The sequence below is a fragment of the Uloborus diversus genome, chromosome 7, assembly GCF_026930045.1.
Source record: "Uloborus diversus isolate 005 chromosome 7, Udiv.v.3.1, whole genome shotgun sequence".
In the NCBI taxonomy this organism is placed as follows: domain Eukaryota; kingdom Metazoa; phylum Arthropoda; class Arachnida; order Araneae; family Uloboridae; genus Uloborus; species Uloborus diversus.
Genome location: NC_072737.1, coordinates 60511327 through 60535743, shown reverse-complemented (window position 1 = coordinate 60535743; position 24417 = coordinate 60511327). Strand labels below are relative to the sequence as shown.

The window sequence follows — 24417 nt, the reverse complement described above, 5'->3', positions numbered from 1 at the left end:
GCGGTTGTGTTCCGCTTGAATGATGTTGCGATGATTCACTTTGTGACATGAATGCCGGCAACGGAAGTTTAAAAGTATCTCTTTCATTTATATATTTGTGTTTTCGGATGTAATTTGTAATCACAAATGTTTTTGAGTTTTAGAGCGTTCTTAGCCACTGAAGCATATCCTACGGTCTGCGTGCCATATTGGGCCCCTGAAGCTGGTTTTTGTGGCCCGTTGTCAGGTTCTATGTTACAATCAAGAACTATGTATTGAAATAAGATAAACTAAATTTTATTTTGTTTTGATTGAAATGTGATCGATTATACAACTCATTTAAGTCTGAATTTTTTTAATTTGTAATTCAATATTTGATTTTACGGGTAGTTGAATATTATCACTTCAAAAATCACCGGAATATAGAAATTTCTGTTGCTAGAGCTAAATTAGACGTAAATTTCTTTCATTATTATTTTTTTAAATTTTCCAGTAAATTTTGGAACACTGATTCTTTGTTTTTACATGTTATTGAAATCGAAGGAAACTAAACAGAATGCTAAAAGTACAATGTATTACAGTGTATGAAACTTTCTTCGCATATTCAGACTTGTGTGACTCAAACAAAATTATAGAATATTTTAATTGTAATGTAAATAAAAAGCAGTTATTTTGCAAATGTGAGCATGTTTGAATCTACAGTTAAAAGTTTTGCGGTCTTCTGGCAAAGCAATTTCAAGAAGGGTAGCATTGTTTACAACACGGACGGCGGGTCAAATGTGGACTTACAATTTCTTAATGATTAGAACTGGCCCTACCAGATTTACTCTTTTTTGACATGTTTGACGATTTATTATTTTGTTAAAAACTTTCAACTTTTCTGACCGATTTTCATTTTTTACTGAATTGACTTTAACTAAGCCATCTTGATTTTGGGAGTATAAAATTGTTTCTTCAAGATTTCAGGTAACTTCTGAAAAACTTAAAGATTAATTGTCTAAATCCTCTCAAAAGAAGTGCCACTAAAAAAAAAAAAAAGTCGCTGTTGGCTCAAATGGGGACATCGATAGCTGTTCAAAACGGGGGTCGGGCGGGGGGAGTCGTCCCCATTTTTAAAGGCATAGAATATAAATGAAACATATTAAATTATGCTTAAATATTAAGACAATATATAAGATAGAATGTTATTACGGTATTATTTTATTTCAACTCAAATGACTCTTTTATGTAATTCCTTAGTACTTAAGAAAAAAGCTCCAAGAAATTAAACTTTAACGATATAATAACACAATTGTGGACAAAATGCATGAAAAAAAATATTTAAAAAAATTAAGTAAAATATTTCATATTAAGTACGGACAGAGTTCTAAATAATCATTTTACGTCACACTTTGTTTCATATTCAGATTTCTAATAATGGGCAGCTGTCAAAGAAAAAGAAGATGAAGCTGGTATCAGTTGAACATAGCTCGAGCTGTTAACAAGTGTTGGAAAGGAACATAGGTTACAAAAAAAAAAAAAAAAGAAAAGAAAGAAAGAAAGAAAAAAAAATCTACGGTTTTCAGTGCTACTATAGCAACTCGGGGGGGGGGGGGACTAAAAGAGGCTAGATACAGTATTCATTGTTTTAAATGAATACCCCAATATTTTCCAATTGGTTGTCCTAAATGTCGACCTTGCTCCATTTTCTAAAAAAATAATTCTCTACCTCATCCTAGTTATTGTTTTGAAGTAAACATATTGCAATCCGATAATCTGGAGCCTATTATAAGAAGAAACTAGTTTCAAGTCTTATCATCCTTAAAACATTTTTATTTTTTTCTTTAGGCAAAGATGTTAGCTTTCCCATTTCAGACAACTTTCCGCTGCTTTTTTTTTTTTTTTTGGAATTCTTGACTTATAGAAGGAGTTATTCTCTCGATCACTTCAGTTAGTCGATCGAAAAAAATAAACATTATTCTTAATCAACACTCTCATATGTAATTACACAATCCTTCAAAAATACCGAAATTTACAAAGATTGTTTTTTTAAAATTGTATTTCAGAAACCAGTATAAGTGCATTTCTTTACATGGAAGATAAAATGTAAGATATTATTTTCTTTCTTTTTTCAGTTCTTATGTGAAGTATTCTGATTAGGTCTACTTTAATTAGACATTAACAACCACAGTTACAAATGCCTAGCTTGCAAATTGCTGCCAAAAAGTTTTTTTTCTCCTTAAAACAATATATTTAGCTCATAACTGGTTCCTGAAATAAACTGTTCAATTACAATTTAGGTATATGTTGAGTGGTTTCAAAATAAAAGCAATTCCCAAGGCAATTTCAGATCATTCAGAGTCATAATTTTATTCATTTTAGGGCGCATTTTTTTACCTACGTGATTTGATATTTCCATGTATGTTTTTTGTTGTTCACAAGTTTTATGAGATTCTAACAATTTTTATTTTGACAGATGCTTTCATAATATAAGTTCTAATGATGGTACCTAAGTCGGCAAAGATGTCGCAAAGAAGAATAAAGTTCGTGATGTAAAAATGTTGACCTTGAAAAAATTAGCATTCGATTTTAAAGTAATTTCTACAATTTCACTGTAAAAACGACTAATCTATATTTATAGGTAATGTATACGAAATAAAATAATTTGGCAATTTTTAATGGTGTGAATGTTTCGTTTTTTCTCATGAAAACAGTATAACAGAATATAAAGTTATATAATTTTTAGAGTAGTAAAACAATTTTTTTTAAAACTTTTAATACAAGTACTCATAAACGTAACCGATTTTATTATACAGAGTGAAAAACTGTTTCTGTTTAGTAGCTCTGGAATTTTGAACCGTCACATATTTATTGTTTTCATGTATGTAAACTTTTAAAGGTTAATAGGATAAAGTATTATCTAATCTATAATAATCAGTTTGCAATAATAACCACTCTGCGCAGTCTAAATGCTGAATATTGCACATATGGTGTGAAATAAAGTTAGTTTGTCAGTAGTTCTTCTCAAATAAAATATAGGTCCAAGTGCAACTTATAACATTAAAAAAGAAGAAAATCATAAAAATAATCTGTTTTACCAGAAAAGGAAAATAAATGCACAGAATTGCATGCATAAAGTTAAAATAAACTTAGAGGTATAATGGATTGCATGCTGCAAAACATTTCCCACGTTATGCTGCACATTTTCGCAACGCAATAATGCTGGAAGTGAAAAAGTACTTTTAGTGAAGATACGATGTAGTATTTTCAGTTATATATAAAAAACCTTCTCATTTTTACTACCTTCATGGATCAAAAAGTTTTGTTTTATGAAAGGGCTAAAATTGTTCTTAAAATAAAGCTTTAGACCATATTTTGCAATTTCCTTGTATTTGTAAATTTTTATGTTTGCAACAGAGCAATGTATTTTTGCAGAAATGAAAAAGCGCCACTTTTTCTCCTTTAACAGGTATTTATAAAATATAGAGATGGGGGGGGGGGGGGGAAATTGATTTATTTTGTGTACAATGAAATTAATATCAGTAAAACATATATTTAGCAGCAGTTAATTATTTGTACGTAAAAGGCTTTTATATTTCTTACTTGTCACTTTTCATGGCCTAAAACATTATTTTTGTTGTTGAAAAACTTTAGAAAAGGAACACAGATTTCGTTTGTAGGCTGATTTCTACTACGTACATACAGAATCAATTGCTTTACTTTTCTACATTGTTCTTCAGCTGTAAAAGCAGTGATTTCGGCTATGGAAAGAGACAACAATAGGGGAGAAAACTCTTTTGCATAAAAATTTATAACTTTTTCATTTATGGTTTACTGCTCCACAAGACGCCTCCACAAAGGTGGCTTATTTGCTAGACGTCCTGAACGCTGTATACCTTTAAAAGTTAGCCATCGGCTGCCCCGTTTAGAGTGGTACAGAGAACACGAAACCTGACACCTCATCAATGGAGTCGTGTCCTCTTCACAGATGAGAGTCGTTTTAGTGCTACAAGCGATTCTCAACGTCAGTTGATCTGGAGAGAGGTTGGAGCTCGATTTCATCCCAATAACATTGCGGAAAGAGATCGTTACGGTGGTCCTGGAGTTCTCGTCTGGGGTGGCATTATGTTGAACGGGCAGACTGAGCTTCAGATCGACCGAGGTTCTGTAACTGGAGGTCGCTACTGAAATGAGGTAATCCTACCCTATGTGCGTCGGTTAAGAGGGGCCATTGGACCAGACTTCATTTTTATGGATGACAATGCCCGGCCACACCGTACTGCTATTGTGCAAGAGCTACTGGAAAGAGAAGATATCACACGAATGGATTGGCCAGCTTCCTCTCCAGATCTAAATCCCATAGAGCATGTGTGGGATGCATTAGGGAGACGTCTTGCGACACGACAGTATCCTCCTGGTAACACCCATTAGTTGAAAGATGCGTTAAAGGAGGAATGGAGACGTTTAGACTAAGAACTCCTGGATAATCTGGTGCATAGCATGGAGGGACGATGCCAAGCAACAATTGCAGCAAGGGGGGGGGGGCATATCCCATTTTAGAGAACATCTGCCAGTTGTACTTACGCTTCTTTAGGCAATCATGTGTAACGCCACTATATGTCAAATAAAGCCTTTATTAGTTCCATACCCTACTTTAAGCTTTATTGTCATTTCTGCGCCATTATTCTTTCACCATCGTTTAAGTAGAAAATAATGTACATCATATTCAAATTTCATGTCAATCGGATGATTTCTTGTAGAGTTATGACAAAAAACGCACTTGTTGCTTAAGTTTTGCACACCAGTGTATATAAAATATACCTCTTTGATAAAGGTATGAGTTAAAGGTAATACAATATCTATAACTATGGATATACTCATTATTTGGGTCTCTTTTATCATGAGTGTTACTCCTTTGTCAGGAATGTTACCGGTTCCAAGTAACACTCATGAGCGGTAACACTCATGAGGTTTATAGAAATATTCTTCGTTGGAATAAATCCTATCGGGTGTTTTTGAAAATTTAATTGGGTCTCTTCTTTCTTTAACAAAAAATACATTACTGCCTCATTGTACATTTCTATATTTAAAAAATATTACAAAATAAATGAGTAACACTCATAAGAGATGATAAAAATACTTTTCACACTGAAGCAGTTTTTACAGCCTCTACATCATCTACACAAACTGCATAACACAGCGCGAAGCGCAACGAGAAACAAAACTCACAGTTAAAAAGCGAACCAACTAAATCTCCCATTCACAAGACGCTCGGCGTTTTATACCGAGCGAAGAAATATTTAGAAAATCCTACAAAGTTCTACAAATTTCTCATATCTTCTTTTTTTATTCCATTCACAAACCTTATCGTTCAGAAACTGGGGGACCGTATACTTCAGTCGAATGTTAGGGGGTTGTATGTACATTACAAGAAACTATTTACAGGTTACGATACTAAGATAATTTTAGATGAAAGATGATGGAATAAACGCCAAATTTAACTAGACTACAACAAATTAATCACAAAAATAATTACTATTTACAGAATTTGTAACAACATTGATTTGTCGTAGCCAGGAAGGCAATTACCTCTTCCTACCCTTCTCCCAAATAACAGGCCTGATCCAGGGGAGGATACAGACTAGCATTTTAGGGGCGTTCATGCTGAAAAATACAAAGTACTGGGGATGAAAAATTTCTGGAACTGTTTCGATGTGAATAAAAAGCGGAAAATTGGTCAAGAATAAGCACCAAGCATTATGGAACTAACTTTTTAGAATAATTTCAGAAGCAGTGGAAGGAAGTGTTATTTCAAGCACTTACTTAAACAAATAATTAGCAAATTAAAAAGATTGTGGCATACACATACATTTTATTCATAAAATATTTAAACATAATGCATATTTGTTCATCAATCTTGTATGCAATTATGAAATTATGATCACAAACAATAATGATGGATGCATACTGTCAACGGTTTAGGGGGGTGATCATGATCCCCATGACCCGCCCTTTGTATCCGCCCCTGCCCTTATCATGACTACTTTTAGCGTACCACTCTTAAAAGATTAGAGCCCGCTAGATGAGTATTATTCAAAAACTAATATAAAACTAGCTGCGTTGCCCGACTTTGCGCAGTCTACCTCGAAAATAAAAGTTATGTCAAGTGACACATGTTCAACAAGCAGGCTTGAACCAAAAAAAAAAAAAAAAAAAAAAAATCAGTAAAATTTTGCGGCAGATTACAGAAAAATATCCAAAAAGCAAACATTTTAAATACCCCGATTACAGGAAAATCCTCAAAACAAAAACCAGAATTTTATTTGCTCATATTCGAGGGAAAAAAATGACAACAGATCTTTCATTTAATGATTTTCTTCACGCTACAAATTTTAATAAAAGTATTGTTACGGAAAGTTGAGGTGAAGCACTGAATATTAATTTGAATGGAGGAAAGCCTTCGACAAATAGGAATTTTATGTCAAAATCTAAGTGTCCTAATTAATATAGTTTTAAATTGATATCTCCGCTAATTATTATCGGAGGATTATGTTAAATAGCCAAACATAAAGACGGGAAGATTACGAATACTTCGATACCAGGTTCAATGTCAGTTTACTGTCGTTCGGGAGGATACATAGGTAAATACGCTTAGTTTTTAATTATATAAGATTGAAAAAGAGACTGACATATTACCTTTGGTACGATCACAACTGTTGTTGATCCCGGCTGGTTTCAAGTCATGGCAAATACACATGTACGTAGTTCCCATGGAGTAGCACCCTGCCTCCATTCCACATATGTTAGGGTTAAGATCACAAATGTCTCCATCTGGTAAAAAAGAAAACCTTGGATTATTTTCTGACGAATGAAAGTTTGCGCAGTCGAGAGTTTTCTGCTTAGGTGATTATTCGGTGCTTCTTAAGGTTATGATTTTGTTTAAGTTTTCATAAGTTCAGGTTTTTTGTTTATGCTAAATATCATACAGAAACAACATGAACATATGTGTGGGACTGTATGATTTATTTTTTTATTTTTCACTGATTAGTTTTTTTCAGGCTTGGAGTCTGTTTAGGTTAATCAGTAACAATTTTTTTATATCTATACAATTTAGATCGATACAGAAAACGTAACTCCTATTTTCGGCAGTGTAACAAAAAATACTCACCATGGATCAATGAAAAGTAATCTAAATAATTTACAAAATTGGAAGTAAAACTAGCATTCTGGTTTGCAGTTCGAAAATTTGATTCAATTGAGTCCCTTTTAAAAAAACCGTTTAAGGCATTTTTGAAAATCATTTCACTGTATTTGTTCATTTATTGTTATTTGTTATTGTTATTATTATTAGTACCGCTATTTTTTTTTTTTTTTTCATTTCAGGTTTAGCTTTCGGTGTTGAGACATTTCTTATAGAATTTTTTTTAGTGCTAATGTCTTTTACTAAAAAACGAGTACTTTAAATGTTATTAAAAATGTCAACTGAATTTCTCTTAATATACAAATTTCGATGCATTGTTGTGTAAATTTAGAAAAGAAATAATGTGATTAGACTATTTTTTTAAACTAAAACGGACTTTTTTATTTTGAAGTTTATTTTAAATGTATGTAAGGGCAGTTTTTTTCCTTCTCTTACAGACATATAGATATTTTGAGACTTCATATATCTTCCGTCTATAAAAATGTTTTCGACATGTGGATTCTAATAACGCACATAAAGACAGAAATACATTTTTACTAAATTAAATTACACTTACAATTTACCTTATGAATATCGTTTATAGTGTGGTGTATTATTGGATAGTTAAAAATACTATTCACTGGTAAGAGTTTTAAAAATTCCTCGCTCCTCATAATGTTTGAAGCATTCTAAAAGTTAAAAAACTGACAGTTACATGGTTTTTGAGAGTTAACAAAAACTTTGGCTCTTTATCGATTTCAAGAGTTTCATCAAAATACAAAACTTCCGCCATTGAAATAAATTAGACCACGAAATACGTCTCATTAAATTTTAAAAGAATAAGATCTTGCACAAAATGTAACAGTTCTTTCATTGTTTAATTTTATTTCGATACAAAGTTTTTCGTTTAGTTTTATTTTCGTTAGCTTAATTGGCTTTTTTGGTAATGAATTTCATTTCAATTTTTTTTCAAAAATACATTACTGTTATTTTTTATTACTATATTGATAGTAAAAACCCTGGTCTTATTATAATTTTTACTAATTAAAGAGTTACGTGACAATGCGATTCTCATTATTTTTCTTTTGTTTCAACTGTGTCAAATGGATAAAAAAGTTTTTCTGGTTGTTATAAACTGCCTTTTGTTATTTTTCTAGTGCAGATGAAGTAAATATGTGCTCATGAGTTTGTAGCTAGATACCTAAGTTTCACTTAATTTATCGTATCAAATGTGCTGTCGGAATACTTTTACTCTAGAAAATCGTTTAACTGTCCCGACCCTGCTTCTGTTAACATTATCAAACAGATCTACAACAGAAACGGAATTGAATTTCGTCCATAATGCGCGCAATCAACTGCCGAAACAGGTGCTTTTGACCTCTCGACCACTGAAACTCTATAATGTAGGGTTTTAAAAATTCAATTCCTAAGTTTTTAAATTTTGAGGACCCCTGAACTATATTTAATCACTTTAAAAAGAACTGATCTGTTGTAGTAGCTCTATCGCTATCATACCGCCGTATCAAAAAGCGATTGGTTTGATTTAGAAAGATCGAATTATGATTATTTGCATTCTTAAATGAATACAGTAAAACCTGTAAAGTTGACCACCCTTGTAAATTGACCTTAATTGACCGCCGTTTTAGGTACATATAATGAGTCCTATATCATATAAATCAACCTCTATAAGTTGATCACCTGTTTAAGTTGACCATTAAAGTAGTGCACAGCAAGTGTCAACTTACACAGGTTTCACTGTATTGTTTTTCTCCTCTACAAAGTAGAATCATTTAGTTCTACATCAGTTTATTGCGGCTCAGCAGAGGCCTTACTCTGCTGCCAACTCTTAACGCTCATTAAATGGCAATGGAAAGGTTACAGAAAGTGTTTAGCTCCACTATAAAGTTAAGTCATTAGGTTGTTTATGTTACAGAATACCGCACATTTGCGTTATCTACCTTTAACGCGTTTCGGATGACATTTGCAAAAGTCGGAATTCTCTAAAATGTAAAAACTAAAGTCTCTACATCAGCTTACAGCAGATCAACGGTGAATGAAAAATTATCATATAAGCTTCGTGCTACAATATGAATTAAATGAAAATCCAACGTAAATAAAGCACAAAATTTGAAGAAAATACAGAATATAGTTATTTCAAGGCTACAATGGAGCCTCTTCCTCAGTGCAAAAAGCTCACCAACACAACCGAAAGTCGCGAGAGAACTGACAACAACCACGTGGAGACCGGTTTGTGCTTTATTTACATTGGTTTTTCATTTAATTCAGATCAACGGTGGTTCCATGCTGTTGTCGAGCCTTAACGCTCATTGGACATCAATGGAAAGGCCGCTGGAGGTGTTGTGTTCAGCTGCAATATTGAATCCCCAAATCCTAATTCAGCTAATTACAAATCGACAGATTCTTTATGATTCAGTTAATCCCATTACTTAAATGAGACAAGATTGTACCGTATTACCCCGCATTATCCGGCATGCCGGAAAAAAGCGAGGTTGACCAGCATGCCGGGGAAAAAACTTTTGTTTTGTTTTGCAACAAAACAAAAATAAATATCTCCATTCAGTTCCAATCAGAAAGCAAACCACTGTAAGGGAAAAAAAATAAATCCCGAAAGTAACCTTCTTCTTCTTTTTTTTTTTTTTAAGTGTATTGCATATACTATGTGCTTGTTATTTATGGTAGGTCATTAATTATGGATTTCATTATATGGAAAAAAAGTAATCAATTCAGAAGCAATCATCGTTACTGCGATTTGTTCATAGTTTTTTTAAATAAATTATTTTAGGCCCTTTTAGAGAGGCAAGTTTAATTCTTATTTATTGAATGGCTATGGTAAATTCTTTAGCACTGGTTTAGGGATGGTAACTTACTGCTTAAATGTTTGCTTACTTAGTTTTAATTTAATTTTTATAAAATTATTCGTTATTAAACAATATTTTTCCTGTTAAAATAACAAATGACATTGTTAGTAAATATTTTTACAAAATTAAACTATTTATTAATACTAATAAGATATGTATAGAACTGAACATACATTTTTTATAGTATTATTATTTTTTTTCCTAACCTCGATCATACCGGAAAGGACCAGGCTAGCGTTATTAAAAATCTGGTGACCCTCGAATTTTGCGGCATGCTGGATAATGCGGGGTAATACGGTAAGGACAGCTTAAGGTATTGGTCTCCGCTACAAATCTGCTAACTACCTGCTGTTGTTATCAGCTGTCAAAAGAGGCAGGGTTTGCTTTAAAAAAGCGCATTATATCCTCCCTTTTTGCTTTGGGTCTATTTTTTTCCTTGCATGGGCAAAGTCACAGAAAAGAAGCCTCTTTGATGGTCTTGTGGATTGGAATCTGCCATTTAAGATTTTTTTAACGACTGACGCTTCATTTACCTGTAGAAAAGCGACTAAGAAGTCATAAGGTACTTAAGAGCGTTATGATCCACCTAAGGTTTGACGATAGTTGTATTAAGCATTTTCGAGGAGCCATTTTTGGAAAAACTTTTTAATCCAGTTGTTCTGCAGTTTTGAAAAAAGAGTGAAAAAATGTAGTCTTTTCACTGTGCATAAATTGCAATTTTCTTGTTAGGAGGTGATATGGCATTTTGCTTTTACCCTAAATATTTTTTCAAAGATCTTGCACTATGAAGTATTAGGTCAGGAGTACGTTATGTACATCAGTAAAAAAATTACTCATTGAAAAATAATTTTCAGAGAGGATAAAAACGATAAATGAGGAAAATGAAAATCTACGTTTGTGCCATCTATCCCACGCACTTTTCAATAACGTTTTGGGAGCAAGGCACACTTTCGCGCACGTCTTAAGCATTATCTTCTTAACATGCGTCCCTTATCATACGCTGCTTGACAATTGCTATTAAGGAACAAGTGATATATGCTGATTTGTGCCTCAGACAGCTGGCCAATGGAAATAAATCCAAGTTCATATGGCGTGGTAGATCAAGACTCGTTATCTGTATAAAAGACAGTGCGTACAAGCTCAAGATTCATACGAAAATTAACGCTGTTTGGTATTTTACAAAAATAGTGCTGGATGTTGATTTTTTTTTCTCTGAAACTCTGTTTGGTTCTTGAAATATTTAAGAGTAAAATATCAGCAAGCCATCATTTGAGTACCTACAATCATGGACGAGGGGTTGGACGACTGGGAGCAGGTCAAAGTGTCACCAGTGTAACTGCTGCAATGGGTGTATCAAAAAGTGTCATCTCGTGATTATAGAAGGTCGCTGAAGGTGGAATTGCTTTGCGAAAGCATGCCGGAGGTCGTGGTTGGAACACCACACTTTCAGAGGATCGCTATGTAGCCCTCGTGGCAAAAAGGAACAGACATTTTACTCCTGGACAGATAGCTGCAAATCTTGCAACCGCTACCGGTACGCATGTTTCTGCAAGAACCATCTCACGGCGATTAAGGGGAGTCAGTACCATAAATGTTTTCAAAAATTCGATTTTTTGATTTTAATATATTTTGAAACTCCATTTCAATACCTTTTTAATTATACAAACTTCTCGATCGTGCTCACATTAGAATTATTTTAAAATAACCTTTAAAAAAATGTAAACCTATTTTGATGAGGTATGATTTTCCTCTTTAAATTGCAATATCTCGAAATGGTATTTTTGAAACTAAATGTTCCTTTTCCTCAGAAACTGTATGTCATTCACTCAGAAACTCAGAAGTTGTGTTAGGCTTTGAAATTTTTACCACCTATTCCATACATCTAATTGCATATACTGAAGTAAATGTTTTCTCATATTCGAAAAATATTTTTTTATAGAGCTGATTTCGTGTTGCAAAATGGCATTTTTTGAAAAAAAAAATACTGTCACTTACACATTAGAATTAAAAAACAAACAAAAAAAACGAAGCTTTCTTTCTGTAAAATTTTACTTCTGTAAAAAGAAAAGAGTCTACTTAAGGCACAGAAAAAATTTCATAATTGTATTTTTAATAGATTTTCAGAAAAAAGTACATGAACCTGTGCAAATTAACATTGACGGTATAGGGGGTACTGACTCCCCTTAAATAATGTTGGTTTGCATGCACGGAAGCCGGTACGTTGCATCCCACTTCAACCACGTAATCGTCGAGAGAGATTACGCTAGTGTAAGGAACAGGTCGGTTGGGATCGTCAAAATTGGTCTAGAGTGATATTCTCCGACGAATTTTTTTTCAGTGTGACAAGTTATTCAAATCACCAACTACTGTGCAGAGAGCGCGGAATACGTTATGCACAAAAATTTGTTTGCGAACGTGATCGGTACGGCCCTGGCGTGATGGTGTGGGCAGGCATCATGCACAATGGCAGAACACCGCTTCACATTTTTGAACAAGGAAACGTTACGTCGCAAAGGTAATGCAGAAAAGTTATACTGGATTATGTTCGTCTTTTTAGGGGAGCTGTAGGCCCAGACTTGCTCTTTATGGACGACAATGCACAGCTACACGGAATCTTTGAAGTATCAGACACACTGCAAAGTGAAAACATTCTCCGTATGCAGTGGCCTGCTAACGCTCTAGACTTAATCCAATTGAACATGCATGGGATGCTCTTGGCAGACGTGTTGCGCGAAGAACCGTCTCTCCCAGAAAAGTACAATAATTCAAATCCGCCTTGAGAAAGGAATGGGAAAATATCCCCCAAGCACTTCTCGATAGTTTAGTGGGGAGTATATAAAACAGATGAAAATGTTCATTAGTGTCCGTGGTAATCACACATCAGACTAAGGTACTCATGTCTCCATCATTCTGACCTAGATCAATTTTTTATGCTTGTTTGAAAATTATCTAAGCAGGATTTATTTTTAGTTTTTACTTCATTGATGCAGTAATATCTGTACTATTTTGTACTTATAATAATTGCACATCCTGCCTACAAACTACTTAGTTCTGTTTCTTTAATCATTGTCTATTCTAAACTATTCCGAAAAACGTAACTGTTCCTTAGCAATTGTTAAACAGTGTACATTTCTTGGTCGACAGGACCATTTGACCAACCTCAGCAGAGTTTCCTCAAAAAATATGATTCCCTGTGCAATGTCAATCAGATTGAAACATAAATAAACATTACCGAACAACTCTACATGACACATTAATGACGAAACCAATGAAGAATTGAGTCAATTGGTTCATTTGAATGTGATAGTTGAAGATTCCAGTGCAAGAAAGGGGCAGCTGTACTCTTGCCGGTTTTGTGTTTTATATTGAAATATAAGAACAGAAATATTCATTCCCCACAAGGGAGATATATTATCTGACGTGGAAAGGTAAAGCGCAGTATCTGAAAAATTTTCATTTCTCCTTTTTTTCTACATTTTTGTCATTTATTGTATTTTAAGCATTATTGTAAATGTTTGCTTATTTGGTTTCCGCTGAAAATCAAGCATGAAAAAAAAAGTAAAATTCTAACATTTCACTATTGTTAGTAGGAAATCCAAACTGCGTTTCTTTAATTTTCTCAAGAACTTATTTCTGCAGATAATGCGCTTTAACTTTCCACGGAAGTTTTGCAACAATCATTGAGACTTTTAAGGAAAGGAACTGTAGCAGGCTCAGAGCCGGATTAACATCTACTTACATATTAGGCTAAACTTAGAGATTACCCCCCACCTCACAAATTCGTTCAAATTTGTTTACAATTATTATCATTTTAGTATAGAATAACTCTTTTGGCAATTAGGTGACCAATACAATCTAGGAGGATAGAAAAATCATACACCCCTTTCTGTCTTTTTAGAATACAATACCAAATACCACTGTACGCAGACTACATTTCAGAGGAAATTGTATAAATACTTCACAATTTGTTTCCGGATTTTTTGAGTGTAATAGATTACAACTCTGGGATCGCTTTCACATTTTAACTAAATATTGTTTGGATTCAAAATAAACACCTCCAGTTAATAAACACGGTTTCCTATTATCCATGACGAATGAAATACGGTTAAGACTTTCTCATATAGCTGAATTATATTTTGGTTGCATCGTTTTTCCAGAAAGTTTCAATTTTTGTAGATTCAAAAATCATATTTACTTTTACCATATCATATTTAAAAAAAAAAAAATCACACTTAATTTATTAATTTCCGCTTTCAAATTACTGTTTTTTTTATTCCTAAAAACGTAACTTGTTCTTCCTTCCGAAGCAAAAATTTAATTTTCTTTCGATATTTCTAATTATTACTTTTTATTGGTAATAAAAAAACAACAAAAAGTTTTGCATTTCAAAATAAAAAAAAATATTTTATGCTACAAAGTATTAAATTATTCTCTCGAAATTTTCATTACGTATAAACAACTAGCATACAATAAAAAATATTTCATAAGGATACATTTCTGCATATTCATTGCTTAGACAATTTAGGCAACTGCAATGTGATATGAAAATTAATTTAAACAGAGGCAATAACCGTTCAGTTATATTCGCCCAATTTTCTTCTATTTATCTTTATTTTTCCTTTTTTCGAATATTTTTTCTTTCTGTTTATTTTATTTCATGGTTTTCCATTCAGCTTTTCCTTTCTTGCGGTTCACGGTTACTGACAATTTCTTTTCTTTTTGTTTAAGCTTCGGCTTAATCTTTATCCAATTGAATTCTTTCTTTCTGGGTTCGTACCTAAGAGAAAGCTCTTGGCCTCTGCTTGCATTCCTATTGGTTCCTGATCGGTTTATAACTTTGTCATTGGGTGTTTGGCTAATCCGCTGTTTTTATCTTTTAAGCTGCATGCTTATCTGCTCTTGGCTTTTGTCGGATGTCTTTTCATCCATAAGCTCATTATTTTTTGCATTGAAAAAGGCGTTCCCTGTAACGCCGAAACACGTGTCTGCTGTAATTTACAAATTTGTGCTTCTACTTACGTTGTTTTGTCTGACTTTACTATTCAGCACAAAGGTATTTATTTATCTCGTTTGTTTAATATTTATTCCTTTCAAGCGCTCTTTCTGAGATTTTGCTATTTGCTGTAAAACGGCAAAAAGGTAGCATTGGCAACCTGAACTTACAAAATGAGGAAGAGGCATAGGGCACTGTTTTTAAGCGAATGGAAATCAATTTATTGGCGTTCAACCAACAAGTAAAATGAAGGAAAATAAATGAAATTGTATACGCAGAATGATATTAAGTTTATGTAAAAAACAAGTTAGTGGGAATATCAGACCTTAAACACAATGTTATTATTGTGGTAGATTTCTTCATGTGCAGTATTCGTATCTAATTAATTCGAACTTGCAGTTTCATGCATTTTTTAAACAGATTTAAGCATAATTTATAGTATTTTACTAAAATTTAGAAAAGAGAACTGGAATTAGTGTAAGCTAGATAAATCTAATTGAAAACTGTTAAGAGGCAATAGAAGAATAAATACAGTATCCTATACATATTCTCCCCATTAAAAATCTTATGGTGCTGTTAACTAACCGCGAGGTCGATAAAACTTCTATGAAGTCAATATTTTAACATAAGTCTAAATTGAGATCCTTATGACTTTATTTTCTCATATTTGTAGATTTTCTAAAACCTCATGTGAGATTCATGTAACCGCTTTATGTAGTGATGTCATTTTATTAACCACTAGCTGCGTCACCCGGCTTTGCACGGTCTACCTCGAAAATAAAGGTTATGTCATGTGATGTGTGTTCAGCAGTTTGGCTTCAATAATAGAAAATAAAAATACTGTAAAATTTCCCGTCAAAATAATGATTCTTAAGTAACGTTAATGGCAATCTGAAAGCTCGTATAAATTGAACGCTTCACTGCATTAATTCAACTAAAATCCCTGATGATTCTGCTCAAAATAATAAAAATAAAAAAATGGCAAAAAAAAAAAAAAAAAAAAAAAAAAGGGGGAAAATGTTTACCTTAATGCAAAAGCAAGAATTTTATTTCTTCACTCGCGAAAAAAATGGCAACAGACATTTCTTCTCAAGGATTTTATTCATGCTAATTAAAACTGAGCTCGTAGCAGACGATAAATTTCCGATTTCATATTGATGATCCATTTCTCAAAAATGCTCAAAGTATTACCTTTTTTACCCTATTTATTACCTTTTTTTTTGAAAATCGAAGGAAGTTATTCTATTTCGGGAGTATTTTTCGTAGACTTTCGAATGAGACTAAATTCATGACATTTGGATAAATATTTCGAGGAGAAAGAACCATTTAATGCCATTTTCGGGTCCTGAAACTAAAATTTGAACTGTTCGGTACTTTTTAGCTTTTGAAAAAGACTCTAAGTTCATTCACGAAGGCCTAAGTAGCTCAATGCTAAATTTGGTCAAGATCCGACGTAAACTGTGAATTTATGTAGGGAACACACATACATACATACATACATGTAAACACACATGTACATCTATTGTTTGTTTTATTCATTGAGATTTTAATCCTTTCAGATCTAAAAGATTGGTTATTAAAAAGTATGATAATTTAATCGGCAGCCAAAACTCAAGGAGATATTCGAGTTCAAAGTTTTAAGGGACCATGCAAAACATGAAATTGGAACTTACTGCCCTTTTAAGAAGAAAGGACAGGTTGCGATGTAAAAACAAAATATTTATATTTTTCACTGCTCTGGAAAAATAAAAGCAAATGTTATGCCATGATATGTAAAAACACTCAACAAAAGCTTGTACAATTAGAAAGAACACACACCCAGCGCACGCATATAATTTTAATCCGTTGTTAGCTGCTATATTTTGACCAAAAGGTATTATTAACTGCCAGTGTAAAGTGTTGTATGTCACAAAATACTGCGTTTCATGTCTCAGTGAATATTGGTCCAATGTCAAATTTCTTAGTCTCGAATTCTTTTTCCATGCTTTTGATTTCCCTAAGTGCAATGTAGAAGATTTGAAGACCCTACAAAAAGTTAGGTATCGAATTTTTTCACGTTTTTTTTTCTCTTTCGCTTCAAACTTTTCATACTTTAACTCAGCTGCTTGTTTTGACCATTTTTGCACTTGGAAATATGCATCTAGGACTAACGGTAGCGAAAAGAGAGGTCTTGCTGGTTAAACGGGGACACACTGTATAAACACAACATTAGGATTGGGAATATATGTTTAAATCAAGGGCATCAGGGGCGTGTTGACACCTTCTCCCTGATTACGCCACTGGCACCAGCCAATACTCCCATTGTTTACCACTAATAAATCAAGATCCCACTAGGCTTGACCTACTCTCATCGAGTTTTCAAAAACTGTTACGATAGAGGAAGCGTAAAAGTTATGACTAAAACGCGAAAGTAAGAATTTCTACCTCTTTCACGGGAACTAATCACGGTTGCCAGGGGTTGAAAGGTGCCTAAAAATGAGTAATTTACCCTCACGAAGTTTTCGAAAATTGTTATCATAAATGAAGAGTAAAATATGGAAATAAAACACTTAAATAAGGTTGCTTACTTTTTTCGGGTCCCTAATCAGGGTTGTCAGGGGCTAAAAGGTGCCCAAAGAGGGAAATAATTTACCCCTCATCGAGTTTCCGAAAATTGTTGCCATAAATGAAAAGTAAAATCTGTAAATAAAACGCTAAAGTAAGGTTTTCTAAATTTTCCGGTCTCTAAGTAGGGTTGCCAGTGGATAGAAAGTGCTCAAAAAATGAGTAATTTACCCTCATTGAGTTTCCAAAAATTGTTATCACAAATAAGTTGTTAACAAAACGATTAAATAAGGTTGCTGAACCAATTGCGTGTGAACTAATCAGGGTTGCCAGGGGCTGAAAGGTGCCCAAAAATGAATAGGTTACCCTCATCGAGTTTCAAAAAACTGTTGTCATAAATGAAGAATAAAAGCTGTAAAGAAAACGTTAAAGTAATGTTGCCTTCCTTTCTTCGGTTCCTAATCAGGGTTGTCAGGGGCTAAAATGTGCCCTAAAAATCAGTAATTTAATCTCATCGAGTTTTCATATAAATTATATAAAAATGTAGGTAAAAATATTACAAAACCGATGTTATAGGGCTCAAAAGCAAAAGTGGCCCTATCATAGGATTGTCGCTTTTTGAAGTTTCAATAATTGAAACCTGCGAAAAAAAAACCATTAGTAGAAACTAGAAACCCAACGAATAGGGTCCTATCGCAACTCGTGATTTCAAAAAACATAATTTGATTTCAAGATCTCAAAGTTCAAACTGATTTTTTTCCGTTTTCGATTGCAGGGGAAAATATCAAGGTGCACTTTTCGATGTTGACGCTTTAACATAATAATTTCAAAGTCTTGATTTATTATTTATCTACTATTTGCATTTAACTTTATTAATTATTTTATTTAGTTAACTAACCAATCATGATATTTTGGAAATGGGGAAATTCCAAAACGAATTCCTTGCAGGTGCTAAATTACAAAATATTTTATAAAATATATTTCCTTATAAAGCTTCATTTTCAGCTCTCCCAGTTTTATTATCGTGCTCGATTCATCTTCAGTTCTTATCCATTTGTTCTACGCCTTCGGTTAAGTGGCTGTGAGATATCATTAAAACAATACTTTCAAGTGCAAAAAAAAAAAAAAAAAAAAAAAAAAATCCCCCTTTTTGTTACAATAAGAAATTAGTAAATAAATAAAAAGGAAGAATGAGGCTAAATGCAAGTGCTTGAACGTAATCATCCATGAAGCAGGAAATAAAATCAGTCAAGCGTATGATAGAGAATAAATCAAATGGTAGAGAAAGTGCTTTAACATTGAAGAAAAACTAAAATGTGTTTAGCTAGACTGTCAATGTATGGATGTCTTTTTACGCTGCAAAGAGAATCAATATTCCACTTTTAAGTTAAAACTTACCCATATTTACCCAGGTTGAAAGTAAGCAACTGCGCCATTTATTTTCTGCGAAACGGGACATTTGTTATTGAGAATCTTTAAACGGCTTTAGAGAAAATAGAGAAACAACAGCTATCGGTTATATTTGATACATTAGGCAGTTTTTCATCTTTAAAAGCTAGGAAGAAAGCGTATTATTATTATTATTATTATTATTATTATTTTTCGTTTCACCGATGTTTCGCCACCAATTAAAGATTGAAGTATTACCAAAATATATGGAAGTGTTAAAATGGGATGCTGGAAGTTAAGAAATGTAACTGAGAAATTTTCGGATGCAGAATGTTACTGAAACTGAATTCACTTAGCATTTAAAATTCAATATTTTAGCTTTTTTTGACTTAGGGTTGGTTGGGGTAAGTGAGACCCTTTTTGAGAATAGTTCTTTTTGAAACCTCATACAAAAAAATTGAAACAAAAAATTTTAAACTTATTGTCTTATTTTATCTTGGACATCATTAATAAACAAAAGTTTATCATTATTTTCCAAAATAGTGCTCTAATTATTCTTAACAGTTATATTTTTTAAAAAAATATATGGGTGTCCCATTTATCCTATAGCAAGGGGTAAGTAGCTCACCCCCCTTTTATTTAAATTTTAATGTAGCATGTCTAAAAAAGGGGTAAGGGGGTCTTAATGATAAAGCATGTAAATTTTTGTATGAATTATTTTTTTATAAATGCGTCCATTTATGAGATATTTACTGTCTTTTAAATTTGTATCACGGAAAATTTTTAAACAAAAAACAAAACAGCTTCATTTGTGAAATTTATTGAAAGCCTATAGGTATATATTTTGCTTTTACCTCTACTCAGGCCAGTGATTTCAAATTTGTCCAGGAGGGAGGGGGTGCAGGGTATATACTCAATGCAAATTTCATCGAAAAGCAATAAAAAACGAGCCCAATTATATGAAAATAAATACATTTTCCAAATCGGGAGGGGGGGAGGGGAGGTCCTACTTCTACCGTATTCTTTACGCCAAAAAATTTCGCTCTTCTATGATCATGCCATATAGGCATATCGTGTTACTATTCTTTCATTCGCGTTGAGAACAGAAACGGTACAAGTCCGGGGCTTATGCCTTTTCTGCATTAAACGAGAATTAAGACCCTCAAGACATATGTGCGGCGCTGTGTTCAATTGCCAGTATAATGTAAAGTAACAAAGAAGTGTCTGACGCCCGATCGCTTTTTATGCAACAAATTCAATCAACGATAGTTATTGTAAAACTATATCCAAAGCTGCTGGCATTGCTTCAATCGACAAAACATTTGAGTGTGTTAATGTTTTATTTTATGTAAAGTCTCTGTAGATTATAATTTCTTTCTGTTGCAATTTTTAGATAGTTTCGTTTTCAGTCGGGCTGAGTTTTATTTTTAAATGTGCTGTAAATAGTTAATTAGTTTAAATCAGTGTTTTGGATTTAGTATCGTGCAAGAAATGTAAAATTCGAGTGTCGTGTTAGCGCAAAACCTCATTATACAAAGGTTCTCGTAAATCTAATACTAGTCCACCGTATTAGACGGAAACCCTGTTGAAAAAGGCCGCGTTTGTTAGAAAAAACTACATATAACAGGGGTTCCCAATTTTTTCTGACTCACGCACCCTTTAACGAATTACAATTTTTTTTTCGGCACGATAATCTATTTCAATATTACAGGCATATTGAAAATATGGACAGCTCGCGGCACCCCTCGCCCCTCCTTGCGGCCACCCACGGTGCTGCGGCCCCTTCTTTGGGAACCTCTGACCTATTACAAAAACAATGAAGCGTTCGGGTGACAAAGCAGTGTAGTCTCTTTTTTTGGACTGTTGAAAAAACTGATGAACCCAAAACCGATGGAAACATATCTGGAGTTCCTCTGAGACTGCGACGTCTCCGTCAACCTTCGATTTTCTACAACTGAAATTAATCAGTCGGTGAGTAATTAATCAAGTCCGAATCATATTTATAGAATATTTAATTTTCAAATAGATTTTCGCCGCATTTTTACATGTTCTACTATTAGTTAAGTAATGTTATTTTTCTGCATATAAGAAGGATATGTGTCTAGTATTATGCAAATATTTAATCAATCAGCGGTTTTGTGATCCGAAATTTCCGAAAACTTTGAGTTGTCGTTTCCGAAAATTTTCAGCTTACATTCTAAAACTGAAAAATTATTTTAAAAGAAAAATTTTGAAATGATTTTTATCATTAATAATTTCGATGATTATATTTATATAATCATCAAAATTATTAATGATAAAAATCATTTAAAAATTTTTCTTTAATGATTTCGATGATTTTTATAAGCAGATTTGAAGAGCTTTTATGATTTCAATGATTTTTGTTTGTATATTTGTAGAGTTTTTACCGGGGGGGGGGGGTTGTTCGTAGAAGAAAATTTTTGTACGTAAGCCTACGTTCTTGAGCATGACCCCATCCCCCTCCTAAAATGAAATTCTGTATCCGCCCCTGTTTCGGAATAGATTGTTTGTGATTGTGATTTTTTGACTTCGCAACGTAAGGAATTACTGAATAGGTAAGGTAAGATGACGAAAAACAATATTTTATGCCATATATGTTTTGCATTTCAAAAGAAGGTACCAGAGTTTAAGCTTTTTAAATTAAATTTAGCAATTAAGGAAGTCGTGGGCATAAGTTTGAAAATTTAATTCACACCCTAAACGAGACATTTTTTTGAAGCTTAATGTCGTCTTACCACACTTTCCCTTAGTTTGTTGTAAAACTTTCAGTTCACCCCAATAAAGTATCTGCAGAAGTGAAGTTCATAATGCAAGAAATTAGTTACCTTTTATATGATAACTAAAACTAGTTGAAACCAGTTACTTTGCGTTTGTATATCTGACAGGAGAGGAAATGTAAGACCACTAAACTTTAGTGAATATTTTTTTCAATGCTTTTTTAGAACAATGATAGTGCACACACATTTGTTTGGAAATACACAGAATTCTCACAACGTTCTTTTATATTACCTAGTATTAAATTAGCAATATTTTAAAGAGCTCATTCAACTCGATTTTGTTTGATTCGAACGATTTCTATCTGCTAGCACCGTAGCGAGAAATTTCCTTCTGGGTGGGGCAAAAGAAATTTCTGGCGGAGCGATTGGTTGTAACAATTGATCGTATTCAAATCTATCGTTTTCTGATAGAGCTGAATGAGTCCCCTAGTTTCAAAAATTACCACAAATGTGGTGATACAGTTTCCATTTACCGCGGTTGATTCTGCATTTAAAAAAAGGAATTTCAAAGTAGCAGATTACAGCATTTTGAGCATGATATATAAAGATAAAACGAGAAAAACTGACTGGAAATATATTTATTTTTTTGAGAAAAAAATGTCTATTTTGATAATGTTCAATAATTACTAGAAACATTTCCTCCTCATTAGGATTTAAAAAGTCCTTTTAGCATTCGATAGGTTTCTGAAATAAAACCTGACTTTTTAAATGAAATTGAATCGGTTTTCCGTGGCAGTTGTCGAAAGACTGATAGTAACGTAAAATATGACTTGGTACCTCCGTAAAAGTCAATAATCAGGGTTTAAATGTAGAAAACTACCAAGAGTCTTAAATCGAATGACAGCTTCATGTTTCTTTAAAGATAAAAGTGAAAGTTATTACTTTTCTAATCTCTCTTTTCAATTTAAGCGTACTTCCATGAAGAATACTGATAAAGGATTAAATAGAGTTAAATTGCCCATTTTCTTTAGTAATGTAACGAATTAAATACAAAAGGTAACGCTAAAAATAAGCTTTTTCAGTTCATATCGCAGGAGATTTTATGTAATACTTTTGTTCACTAGATGTGAATTTGTTTCGAATGAAGTATTTTTAATACTATGAACGGAAGGAATTTTTAATCACAATATGAAATAAGGTTGTTTTTAGTTAGAAAAAATCATAGAGTAAATGTTTGAATCTCAGAAAAATATCTTAAAACCAGGTAGCAGTCTATTATAGCACGTTCACCATTCAAATAGGATTTTATTTTAATGTGCCCTGTTAATATTTTAAGCATTCCTTACTGACAAATTGAATTTTTTTAGTTTAATTTACATTAAAAATAATCTTAATCAGGGAACCACACGAATTGTGCAGTCAAACAAAAGAAGTAAGAAAAAAAAGCAATGAAAAGAGCATAACAAAACATTTTAAAGGCATTAATAAGTTGCCTTCGCCTCCCCGATACCAGGATATAAGGTTTTAAATTCTGCCAAAGATTTCAGAAAAGTCGCCATACTTAAAGACTTGTCAAGAAATGGAAGACACCACGCGACTTCAACAACTGTGTAACAGGACATCCAACTGCGAAGCGTGTGAAAGATCTCATCAATTTCTCACTGAAACTTGCTACTAATAAAAATTGGCTACTTTACTTGAAGGTCTAGCAGATTTAAGATCTTATATTTGGATAACGAGGAGACGAGTTTATGCGTCCAAAACAAGTTTTGCTATGCTCTTTCGGTTGATAAAAACATGGATTATTTTTAATACGACAAAATCGTATGATTTCTCGGTAAGTACTCTATTAGTATCATCATCATCCATAGCACGACCACCCAGGGTGATGGACCAAGGCTTTTTGTACCAGCCTTTGACCTTCCACGTCTTCTGCTACAGTATGATTTGGCTGTTAGAGCAGTATTACTCTATTCCTTCTCAATGGTTTGGACATGATGGCTTTAGGTCTAGTCCTCTAGCATAGCTTCAGAAAACCAAGCAATCTGAATGTCTTCGAGAATGAATTCTATCAGTTTTGGGCCTACGTATTTAAAAAGTTCGTCCTGTATGAAATCAATTCCAAGTGCTTTGCAGTTTTTAAGCTTTTTGACAGCAACCAAAGAGTTCCTTAAATCGTTTTCACTGAATATTAATAGCCGGATGAAAATCTGTATTTTACAACAAGACCTAATAATTTATGCAAACAGGCTATCAAACCGACACATCTTAATTTTTTGAAATGCGTGCTACCACGCTTTATTTATGACAAAAGAAGTGTGGAAGCGCAATTCTTCATCACTAATTTCAAGGTGTAAGTAGCATGACCTGAAGAAAATTCACGTGAAGTGAGAAAATTCACGTTAAATTGCAAAGTACGGTAGCTGAGCTCTCATGAGTTCCCATGCAAAGTAAGCTCTACGGGCAGTTATTGGGTGAAAGTAAAATCATTTAAAGTATAACTGCTTTAAGAGCAGTTAAAGCTGTATTTTGTGCCTGTCGGCCCTCGTGAGCATTTCAGAAAATTGACCTAACTTTTTGGCTTCAGATCAGTTTTTCAGATCATTAAGATCTTATTTTATATCGCAAAGATTGCCGATCTGGTATGAAGTAAGTAAATATATGAATTCACATTATTTCTTAAACTGGTTTTATATTAGTAATGAAGTGCCACGTTTTTTATTATAGCCCTAAGAT

General features: G+C 33.1%; 1 protein-coding gene across 1 annotated transcript in view; it reads right to left on the bottom strand.

Annotated features, from left to right (window-relative positions):
- Window positions 1–18956, bottom strand: part of LOC129226702 (BDNF/NT-3 growth factors receptor-like) — a 92799-nt gene extending 73843 nt beyond the window's left edge. The window contains exon 1 of the mRNA XM_054861331.1: window positions 18953–18956. Within this exon, the coding sequence (XP_054717306.1) occupies window positions 18953–18956 (4 nt within the window). The remainder of the gene's footprint in view (window positions 1–18952) is intronic.
- Between the last annotated feature and the right edge of the window lie 5461 nt (window positions 18957–24417).